The 12139-nt window shown below is 41.0% G+C and overlaps 1 protein-coding gene across 1 annotated transcript in view; it reads right to left on the reverse strand.

The window, feature by feature from the left end:
* Positions 1-6436: 6436 nt before the first annotated feature.
* BBS9 (Bardet-Biedl syndrome 9) overlaps positions 6437-12139 on the reverse strand; it is a 655958-nt gene continuing 650255 nt past the window's right edge. The window contains exon 21 of the mRNA XM_072598867.1: positions 6437-6604. Within this exon, the coding sequence (XP_072454968.1) occupies positions 6507-6604 (98 nt within the window). The 3' untranslated portion in view covers positions 6437-6506. The remainder of the gene's footprint in view (positions 6605-12139) is intronic.

The raw sequence follows: 12139 nt of genomic DNA on the forward strand, positions 1-12139 counted from the left end.
CTCTGGTCTAAATTTGTTTTTAATAGAGCAAATTTTCAAAGTAGAATTTAAATGGAAAGAACTATAAACTGGGGAGGAGAGAAGATTCCTTCCACACGACCCAACCACTCTTGCCCAAGGCTCCTGCCCCTATCTTCACTCTCCTCACTTTGGAACATGGGCCAAGAGAGCAAGAGACCAGCAATGAAGAGAGAGGCCTCAGAAACAGCCTTGAGTGACGGTCTTCAAAAAGTGACCCTGAATCCCTCAATGGCAGATAGCGAAAACCCGAATGAGAGCAGCTAAGTCTAATTTAAATCTCATCTAGTCGCTTCCCCTCGTCTAAAGCAGGGCCCATCCAGTCACCCAGACTGAAGCCTTTAGAGAAAGGTTCTGCAGTCTTCAAGATAGGGGTCTAAAGTGAGAAGCTAATCCTGACTTAATTTGGAGGGGGGTGGGGGTGGGAAAATGCGATCATAGCAGGGGGTGAAAGACCTTTCTTTCCTCCAGTTCAGTTTGTATTAAGTAAATCTTTTAAGAGTCAGGATTAGTCTCTCTCTCTCTCTCTCTCTCTCTCTCTCTCTCTCTCTCTCTCTCTCTCTCTCCTCTCCCTTCCTAACACTATCCCTCTATTTTCTGTCCCTCTTTGTTTCTGTCTGTGTGTGTCTCTCCCTCCCTTTAAAAACACAATCTAGTTATTCTTTAAGAGAGGGGCCTGTGGTTTGTTGAAGTCAAACTACAGATCTCCCTTTATGCGCACTCACATGCACACAGACACACTTCTAATTTGCTGTAATCAGTTGTTTTTCCTTCATCATAGTAAGTCTTGATAAGTTTTTTTATTCATCCATTTGTCCATCCATCCATTGAATCATTCATTCATTCTATTTGATCAGATAAGGTCTGCTCCTAAGAGAAGTTTTCTTTCAGATTATCAGAACATCTCTGAGTCTTCTGCCGACTCCTAGTGACATCCTACCAGGAGCCACTTCGTCTGTGCATCCTCCAAATGCCCTGGCGTCAGAGAGAAATGAAAAAAAGACCCTGAATCGAAGGCGCCCTGCTTCCAAATTTAAAAGAAGTACTGGTGGCATTCAAATGACAGTGAAAAGCTCTTCACCGAGATTGAAAGGAAAGAGCAAACTGAGTGTTAGTTCAGTTTCAGAAACCTAGCTGGAGGCTGGAGGGGATGGGGGCTGGAGGCTGGAGGGGCTGGGGGTCATGGTGTAATATTTAACTCATATTCACTCAGGTGACCTGCAATGAAAAGTGCCCCCCCCACCCCATTCTTTAACATGAAAGGTGTGTAACCTAATTAGACCCAAAGGGGACTCTGTGTCTTTGGTTAAAGGAACTGTTTCGCTCTCTGACAAAGCAGTAACCTCCCTGGCCAACAATGTGAGATTCTCACTGGGGGGAAAAGGCATGGGTTGAAATACACACTTAATTACTTGAGTTCAGTTACATCAAAGGAAATTCATTTTAACCTAGGTTTCCAAAAATAAAAATACCCTTTAAGGGAGTGAGGTGGGAATATGGTAACCCTGCCCCAGCTTCTAACCCCTACAGCCATTGGGTGAAAAACCACAAAGCTAAGGAGAGCTATGACCTGCCAAGAAGTTAACTCAGGCTTGGGGAGGGGAGAGGGGGACAATGAGAAATGGTTAAGGTCCTGCCTGAGGGGCTTCCCCCCCCACCTTAGTTTATAGTAAACTTGCCACAGAGACATTTTGAAAGGAGTTATATTTTATTTTTTTATCTGATTTATGGAGGAGAAAGGCATGTGCTGGAGATGTTTCAAGACTGAATGTAAGACACAAAGAATTAACCTTAGGAAGGTCACTGATTTTCCTTTGACATCAATGACTGGTCTATGGGGTCAGACCCAAAGCATGCCAGTCTGATTTGCTAACGGCAGAATGCAGCAGATCAATCCATGAAAAAATCCCTAATTTTTCTCTTCAATTAATGGTAATAGGTCACCAGAACTTAGATTTAGGGCTGGAAGGAGCATTAGGGGTCATTCAATCCAACATCTTCTTCTTATAGATGAGAAAAGGTGGCCCAGAGAGAAAAGGGCTTCAACATTATGAGCAAGGCTGAGGCTTGAAATCTGGCCCCCTGGCTCTAAATTCAGGACTCTTAATCCCTAAATCACACATCCTACCGATGGAAATTACCAGTGGGATTCAGCACTTGGTAGAAACTCAGTAAGTTTGGATTCATATAATAGCTAAAAGAAAAACAGCAATATTAGCTGGCATTTATATTGATATCTGCAATGTTGTTTGCTCCTCACAACCCTGTCATTTAGATAATATTGTTATCCCTATATTACAAATAGGGAAACTGAGGCCGGAAGAGGTTATGTGACTTCTCCAGGGCCACACAGCTAGTAAGCTTCTGAGGTAAAATTGGAACTCGGGTCTTTGTGATTCCAAGTCACTTAACCTCAATCTGCCTCATCTATAAAATGGGAATAACGATAGCCCACACCTCCCTGGGTACTTGCAAGGATCAAATGAGATGATACATGGGAAAGTTTGTAAAAGTCGTGAAGGCTGGCATAGATTTTATAGACTGTTTTGTAAACAGTCTATAAAGCATTAATGTTGTGGCAACTGACTGGTCTGGGGGGAGTCTCTGCTGTTTCACCCTTTTTTCTCTTTTCCACTAAGCCCCCTCCCCACTCTGGGTCCACACTCCAAAGCTGCTTTTATCATTTAACTCAAAAGAAAATCAAATTTCCCTTCTCAGAAAGAAAGCTGAGTGTCTACAGTAACCCCAGGGCATATGTAACTCTCCCCACAGGGATAGCAACTTGGTCCAAGATCATTTTTACTTAAATTTCATTTGTTAAAAGAGGAAAACTGAGACTAATTATAATAACTTGTTTTTTCTTTTTAACTGAACAGCCTAGACTTAATCAATCGTCGAGAATTTCTTAAAGCACCTACTACGTTCAAGACCTTGTGCAGGACTAACAGAGATGCAAGTACAAAGAATGAAACAATCTCTATTTGCAAAGAGTTTAGAAATTCAAAAAAGACTTTATTAATTTATGTTTCCATAATGGATACTCATAATCTCCAAACTAGAACAGAGTGGTCTAGTGGGAGAAATTAAACCCATGGGGGAACAGGACAAAATCCATGTCAACCTTTTTGTCCAGTCTGCTACTGGAGTGGTCCCAAACACACTTTCAGGGTGCTTGCAGATGAGCTTACATTTTCCAATACTCTTAATTTATTTAAAGAAGTTATAGTATGCAATTAGTCTTCAAGGGGGAAAAAAAAGTAACCTGTTCTGTACATTGCTAAAAGATACCCCCAAAGAAAAAAAAAGCCCATGTGCTATAAGACTGTAACAAAATTGAGCTTCATCCCTTTAACTTTTTCCTTTAAAAATTAAGATGATAGCTATATTGGTGACATCCAATGTAAACAGAGGATTTAATTGCAGTTTAGTGACCTACCCTCAGACTGATTCTAACTGAACATCTTCCAAAAAGATGAGAGCAGAACAGTGGTAACAGTGACGATGCTGAGGGATACTGTAACATATATGCAGGCTGCTAGTTACCTCAAAGGGTATGATGACAAGAAGTTTGCACTAAGAATTCATGACCTTTTATAACTCTAACAGACTGAAATCCCTCTCCTATAGACCACTCCCCAAATAGCCTCGAGCATCCAGCAACTAAACCCTAATGGAAATGGAGTGCTATCAATGGTAAAAACTGTTATATGCCATCACTTGAGAGTAACAGTGACAAACAAATACTTATAAATTAGCATTTTACTAGATGTGCAAATACTCAAAGCCTCCAAACTTTCTGAAGTGAAAAGTTCTCCAAATGCAGAGAGCTAACAGGAAAAAAAAAAAAATCAAAACCAGTGAGACCAGGATGAAGTGCGTATCTAGTTAAGCCAACAACATTTATTAAGTACCTACTAGGTGCCATTCAGGGCAGCTAGGTGGTAAAGTGGATAGGGCACTGAGTCTGAAGTCAGGAAGACCTGAGTTCAAATTCAAACTCATAGCTATGAGAACCTATGTAAGTCAATTAACCCTGTTTGCCTCAGTTTTCTTATCTGTAAAATGAGCTGGAGAAGGAAATGCAAACTATTGTAGTATCTGTGCCAAGAACTGCTCAACACCCCCCCCCAAAAAAAAAACAAGGATCGAAAAGAGTCCCATACAACCAAAAAATAACTAAAAAAGAACAAAAAACAATAGGTACCACTATGTGCAAACAGAATCCATGCAGTATACATTGGAAATCCTTTTAGAGGGAATGCGTTAGCGTAAAGGGGGATACTTTTCTTACAGAAGGTAGGATTTTTAGGTGAGACTTGGAGTTGTTCTAGAGATGCTCTCAGTAGGTCTACAGAAGGTTCCCTTCGATACCAACACTTTTGTTCAATTACAAAAGGCAATTATTTTATCTACTGACTTTACTGAACATAATACATAAGAGAATAACAAAGATAGTGACTGTCAAATCGCTCTGAACTCCATCAAATACAAAGCAAGAAAAATGAGAAGGGATAAAACTAGCTCATATCTATAGAGCAATGTAAGATTTGAGAAACACATTGGGTGTATTTATCTCACTTAAGCCCCAGAGCAGCCCTAGGAAGTAGGTTCTACAGCTTATTTTTATCCTCATTTTACAAATGAGACAACAGCAGCTAAAGAGATTGAGTCCCTTGCCCAGGATCACACAAGATGAAACCAGAGGCAAGATCAGAAGCCCTATCTCCTAGGAATCTAACCATCAAGCTTGTGATTTCAAGTCTCTCTGCTATATTGCTTGGATCCAGTATTTTGTTTCATTTTGATTTTTAGCATTTAAAGAGATGCTCCTCAGTCATTCTTTGCACCCCCTTCTCACAAGACCTTCTGCTTTTGCTTATGAAGCCCAGTTGTTGGCCATTCTACCCTCAATTCTCAAACACTTCATAGGATATTTAAGTGTTCAGGAGCCTGGTGTAATATCACTGTTCTGGCCACATTGCAGGGAGAGCCCATCACTGAAATATCATTTGGAATAAATAGTTGAACAAAAAAACGAAGTTCCTCTTTGGGCTAGCTTTAGACTCACAGAGACAGAGATTTGAAGTTGGAAGGGACTTAGTGGCCATGAAGTTCAACCCCCTCATTTTACAGAGGAGAAAACTGAGGCCCAGAGAATTAAAGAAATTGTTTTTAGCATGCACACTAGTAAATGTCTGAAGCAGGATTCAAGCTCAAGTCTCCTCAGAGAACTTTCATTTCTTTCCAAGTCATCAATGGCTATGTATACTACTGCCTACTGACATTCACCATGCTACTTTTCATTGCTTTTTGGAGTGTGTGCCCATGGGGTCCTTCAAAAGGCTGTGCTGGTCCATGATTCAAAGACATTTAGCACCATCAAGAAATGCTGGTGATAAAAATAGTGGCTTTTGTAGCATCAACAAACTGGAAATAGTGGAACATACCATAATAGTTCAATGTCTTTCACTATCCTGGGCCCAGCTCACCATCCATATGCAATGCCTACTCAAATTTCACTGATGGACTAATTCAATGAGCTACCAGTCCCACGTCATGTCAGTCTGGAAAATGGGCATTGTTCACCTACTTGACCTTTTCCTAGTGAATCTGGGGTGCTCTCTTCTAAGTGCCCCTCAGATCACCCATATGACCATCAACTATTTATTCTTCCCTCCTTTTCCCTTATCTCCACCTAGTGAAGTCCTCAAAGACCTCTCTCTAAAGCCCAACTCAAATGTCACCTTTCTCAAGAAGTATTCTCTTGTCCCCTCAATATTAGCACATACACTGATGGTACCTAGCTCATGTTCTCCCCTTGGATTATTTTTTATGCAAATCTTAACTTCTTACTGGACTGTAAGCTCCATGGGGGCAAAGACTAGATTTAGGGTTTCTCATGCTCAAAATCATGCCATTTTTTCCAGATAATTTGATCTATTTGATAATTTGATTAAGACAGTCAGGAACATTTACTTTCTTGTAACCACATGGATCTGTGATCATACCACTGTAAATCTCTTCCTTTCACTGGTGCAATATTGAACCCCTCCATGCTCCTCCACAGGGAATTGCCATCAAAACACCCACTGTGTGAATAACCTTTTGAACAGTCTATTAAGTTAACACAGAGAGACAAAAAAATGCATTGAAACCAATGCTTTCCTTTGACTCCCTCAGATTCTGGAGTTCTCTGTCATCTCCTATATAGGAGAAAGCTTAGCTCTTCTCTCTATGACACTTTCTTCAGGCTCAAAAGTCAATTCCCTCATTAAATAGCTCCCATTTTGATTAGGGTGATCTCTGTTTCTTTTGCTTCCCATACTCCTTTAGGAATCTTATGGAGATGAGAGTCTAGAAACAAAGGAGTGGAATTAGTCTATGCCCCTGGTTGGTCTCTTCTTATGCAATTAAGCCTCTCAGCCTTTCAAGGCTGGGTAAGGTCGGTTTTCCATCTGAAGTCTTTCCCCCTTACCTTTCAATGTCTTTTAGCCTCTGAAAGTCTTCGGCTTTATTGATCTCACTAGGCACCTCCTCTCAGTCAGTGGTGGCCAGAGAAGAAAAGGAAAAGGGCTTGGAATGGAATCTGGGGTTAAAGAGAAATGATAAATTTGAGAATTAGTCATAGGAATTAGAGAATTTTAACCTTGAGAAGAGAAGGTTTATGTGAGACACCATGCCTGTCTTTATACACTTAAAAGCCTGTCACCTGGAAAATAAGAACAGCTAGTATTGTATAACACTTAAACATTTGCAAAGTGCTTAGCAAAACACATAGTAGGTGCTTCATAAATGTGTGTTTCCTTTCCTTATCTGACCTGACCTTTACAACGATGACTGTGAAGTAGGTGTTATAATTATCTGTTTTACAACTGAGTCTGAGAGGTTAGTGATGAGGATGTGGTGGTGGCGGTGGTCCAGGGTCACACAGCTCATAAATACCTAGGGGAAGATTTGAACTGAGGTTTCTCTGATGCCAATTCTAGCACTCTCTCCACTGTGCCACCTAGCTGCCTTCCTAGGAGGAATTAGCTATATTCTGCTTGATCTCAGAAGGAAGAACTAAGGTCATCTAGTAGAAAGAGTCCAATTCTGGCTTAATTTGAGGAAAAACTTATTCACAGTGAAAGCTAGCCAAATGTGGAAAGGCTTTCCTTGGGAGTTAGTGAGAGCAGTATCAGAGGAGGTCTTCGAGCTAACACCATGGAAGCATTTGTTGTAGGTAAAAGGAATTCATGGTGAGGTTTGGATTGGACAGAAAGATTCTTGAGGACCCTTCCAAATGGGAGACCCCCTGATTCTGTCCTCTTGTGAATGAGGATCCAACCTTTGAGCTGGCTGGGATTATTTTCACGGGGAGATGGGAGAAATCAAATCCAAACGTAGACCCAGGACTAGTTGCATTTCCCTCATGGAATGAGGCTGATGATGGAAAGAGTGGATGGATATTGGCCAATTGTGCTTCTTACAGATGCCACCAAACAGGCTAAACAGCCTGAGCTCTATGCTTCATTTTGGTTTTTGGCTGTTATAAATAGCCAGTCCTCCGGGGAGCGTGGAAGGTGTTTGCACTACCACACCTGCGAATGTGTGAGTTTGGCCCTTCAACATCTGGACATTCTGATTAAGTGTAAGAGTTAATGAAACCACCAGAAAAGATGCTTCTTTGTTTCGAAAGGGTCCAGCAGATTTAGGGTTCCCTTCTCCCCCCTTTCAGTTAGCTCAATGGCAGCCAAACCAAGCAAGGAGTCCTTAAATAAAAAGTTTGTACTTTGGGGGAAACAACTATTTATCCTCCATTCAGCCTCCAATGTTTCCAGCACTTAGCACAGTGCTTGGCACATAGGAAGCTGTTAATAAATTACTGATTTTCCCTGGGAGAAGTAGAAAATAATATTGGTTTTGGAGTCAGGGAACCTGGGTTTGAATCCCAGTTTTATCCTTGCTCTCTGTTGAACTTGGCCAAGTCATTTTAACATCTCTGGGACTCAGTTTCCTCCTTTGTAAAAATGAGTGGGTTGGACTAAATCACAGATTTTTAGTTAGAAGAGTTAATCATCTAGTCCAAGGGAGCTTAACCTGAGTGGGCCATCTCCAGTTATGTTGATCTATCTCTGGCCACTGGGTCCAGATGGCTCCAAAGGAGACAGTAAGGCTGGTGACTTTGACCTTAAATCCAATTTACTTGCACGTCATGGCATCACCTCCCTGATGTGACAGTCCTCTTCAAGAAAAAAGAACAAATAAAACAGCCTTAACCTGAAGCCCATTAACTTGCTCTATTACTATTTCAATAACTTTATTTCAATGTAATTGGTTTCCTTTGTAATCGGATATTCTATTTAAGGCAGCTAGTAGGTATATTGGCTAGAGTGCTAGACTTGGAATCAGGAAGTCCTGAATTCAAATAGCACCTCAGACACCTCCTACCTGTGTGACCCTGGGAAGTCACTACTGCCTCAGTTTCTTCAACTATAAAATGGCAATAATAATAGTACTACTTCCCAGGGTTTGTTGCAAAGATAAAACAAGATGATATCTGGAAAAGTGCTTTGCACACCTTCAAGAATTATATAAGTGCTACCTACTAGCACTATTTGGATATTTAAAACACATTATTCTAAGAAAGGTTTCACAGGTTTCGCCAAACTGTCAAAGGAATTCATGACACAAAAGTCCTTGAACCCTGCCCAACCCATACCCAAAAGGAATCTCTGCTATTATATAAGTAGTTGTCTAACTTCCGATTGAAGTCCTCCAAGGAATAAAAACCCATTACCACCTACTTTTGGACAGTTCTAATTGTTAAGAAGTTTTGTTTTGATGTTAAACCTAAACTTTTTCACCCATTGCTTTTGGCTCTGAAATCTCCCTTAAAGTATCCCCCCCAGCTTTAAATCTGCCACCCTAAATTATACACCTTCGGAAATTGCATCTATCTGTGTGACCTTAGGTAAGTCATTTCACTCTACTGGGCCTCAGTTTCTGAAGTGGTTGGACTAGAGGCTTCTGAGCCTCCTTCCAGATCTAAATGTTTGATCCTATGATCCTCTGAATCTAATTTTCTACAATAAATCCTTTGTCATTTGGCACAGTGAGGGGTGGGAGGAACTGGGGAACCAGGACTGGTACAATGTGCTGGTTAATAAAAAGTCATCTATCAATCAACAGTTGGTTTGGGGATCCAGGGATCCAGGGATCCAGACATGTGATTTCATAGGGAGGAGACTCCTTTACCGACTTCCTAGTCTGCAACTTACAGAATTAGAGACTTACCTAGGAGCACCATGAGGTTAATGACTTTCCCAGAGAGTGTCTCAAGGCCAGCAAGGCAGAGGCAAAACTAACTCAGGTTCCTCTTACTCCAAAGCCAGTTACAGCAGCCTCTCTCATGATGAACATTAATTACCATTGTCCTTTAGATGGGCAGAACCGGTAGTCATGGGAGAGTTAGGAAGTACCTGTCAAACCCTTTCTTACTAGCTTTTCCAAAAACAAAAGTAGCTTTTATTTGGTTGTACCTTAAGGGGACCTTGGGAACAAGCGAGAACTGACTAAAGACATCGGTTGAGAGTTTCTGCCTCAGTGTTTCCTTTCGAAGTCCCCCTGTCTGACTCTTGCTTCCCCATTCTTCATGGGTGCAGAGGAAACAGCTGAAACTTTAGATCAAGACTGGTCAATATAGCTCTTGAGAGTGGTGTGTGTGTGTGTGTGTGTGTGTGCCTGTGAAGTATTTCTGCATGCATGCATCTATTACAAATGAAAGAAAATGAAAAAAAATTAGGTGCCCCATTGCCCTGGAATGCCTTCATGAAAAGAAACGATGTGTCATAGCAGAGAGCACTAGACATAAAGTCAGAAAGACCTGAGTTCCAATTTTAGCCCTGACAATGACTGTGTAACCATGGGCAGTCACTTTACCTTTCAGAGTCTCTGTTTCCTCATTCCATGATGGGGAAAATGATACCTAGAGTGTTTACTTCACAAGGTTATGAGACTTAAATGAGAGACAGAGAGACACAGAGAGAAGAAGAGAGAAACAGTAAAAGAGACAGAAAGTGAAAGAACACAATAGACACAGAGAATGAATGAGAGAGACAGACAGACAGACAGACAGAGACAGGCAAACAGACAGAGGGAGAGGACAGAGAGGGAGAAGGCAGAGAGAAAAGAAAAGAGAGAGGCAGAATTACAGACAGAGCATTTACTTAGTGCTTAATCCATGTCAAGTGTTTGACGTACCTTAGAACATTATATAAATCTCAGCATTAAGAGTCTACTTCTGGTTCCCCTTTGGCTCTGATATGTGAGCTTTTTACCCTATCTAGCTGGGAACCAAGCTGTCAAGTCACGTGCTGTAGCCCCCTCATCAAGGCCCCCTCCCCTTTTCAACACTCTTGAATGTCCTGTTTTTCCCCATAAGGAAATAAGCTTCTGTAGGGAAGAAACTGGCTGGTTTCATTTTAAATGTACCTCAAGCATGGTGCCCAGATTATAGTAAGCTCCTAATAAATGCCCACCCACTCTAAAGTCTAGCTAGCTAGTTATCTAGCTGGCTGGTTGTCTATTAGAATTAGAGGCTCCTGAAAGTTATTTTTATGTCCCTCCTTCCCCTGCTTTTCTAACAACAGTAACCTTAACAATTTCTTCCAAAATGGGTTTAAAAAGCGGGAGTGAACATTGTTGGTGCTAGGATCTGGCTTGTAAGCTGGGATAACTTGTGTGAGCCCCACCTCTGACAGACACTGGCTGTGGCACCCTGGGGCAAGCCTATTAAATTCTAGACAGCCGCAGGCAATTCTCTTGGTCTAAGCTGCAGAGCAGTTGAGATCTGTCTTGGCTGAGGAAATGTCCTTACCTTGGGCATCAAACTCAGATGAAATAATAATTCTGGGCAAACAAATACACAAGTGAATGAATGGATGAATAAACAAACAGATAAATGTACGAATGAATGAATAACTAAATGAGTAAACAAAGAAATGAAGAATGAATGCAACATAGACATGTAGCGGGGATAAACCTGCAGGAAGAGGTAAAAGAGCAGTTCAGTGCTGTGCATTCAAGTTCCTGACAGGTGGCAGCATTGGGAACGATAGCTAGGATGGCTCGAGCCAGGAGGCAGGTACAAGGTTTGTTCAACAGACTTAAAGGATGGAGCTACTTATTGCCATCTGCTTATAATGTCCAAATATTTTGGACCCATAAATGGAAAAAAAAAATTCTTCCCAACCTCTGTCAAGAATTCCTTGTCCCCCACCCCCTGAATATCTTCATTTTTTTTAAGTCTTATTGCCTCTTCCCCTGGGTTTATTTTGTCTTGTCTCAGAAAATCGTAACTTTTTTTGGTCCCAACCTACTTTAAAAAATTTTCATCCCCCTGTTCTAATTCCTCCATATCAGGATGCAAAATTAATTTCTGGTCTTTTAGGTATATAGTGTAAGCCAATAGATAAGAGCTGACCAATTACTTTAGCTGGATTATGATTTACAAAAGGGAACTGATCTTCAGAGGAGCCAGGGGTCCCTCCAAGGAGGGGACCCTGCTGCGGGGCCACTTAGACAGTATTTATGCCCACAGCTTCACCTCTAGCTTTGCATTTATATATTAATTTCCAGTTATTAAGTGCTTTCCCATAGAGTATCCCATCAGATCCAAGGAAGGTATTATTGTCGCAATTTTATCTTCAGGGAAACTAAAGTTCAGAGAAGTTAAAAGAATTCTCCGCAGTAATTCCATCAATAAGTGCCAGAGCCATCTAGTCTGCAAAAGACCAGATAATAAGCACGTGCCATACTGGATTGAACTGAATGGGTATGAACTGAATTGACTTAAATGGACCACTTGCATAGATTTCATTTGTCTTGAATTGAATTGAACTGAACTGGATTTAAGGAATAGAACACAGGAAAGAATACTGACTCTAAAATTGAAAGTCTTGGGTTCAAATCTTGTTTCTAATATCTATCACCTATGTAACCTTGGGCAACTCATCTACAGTCCACGGTCCTCAGTTTCTTCATCTGTAAAATGAAGCATTTGGACTAGATGACCTCTAAGATTTTTTTCCATCTCTGGATCTATGATTTATGATTCTACAAATAGGGCATTTCATGAAGG

Source organism: Notamacropus eugenii, chromosome 3 (genome assembly GCF_028372415.1).
Source record: "Notamacropus eugenii isolate mMacEug1 chromosome 3, mMacEug1.pri_v2, whole genome shotgun sequence".
Taxonomy (NCBI): domain Eukaryota; kingdom Metazoa; phylum Chordata; class Mammalia; order Diprotodontia; family Macropodidae; genus Notamacropus; species Notamacropus eugenii.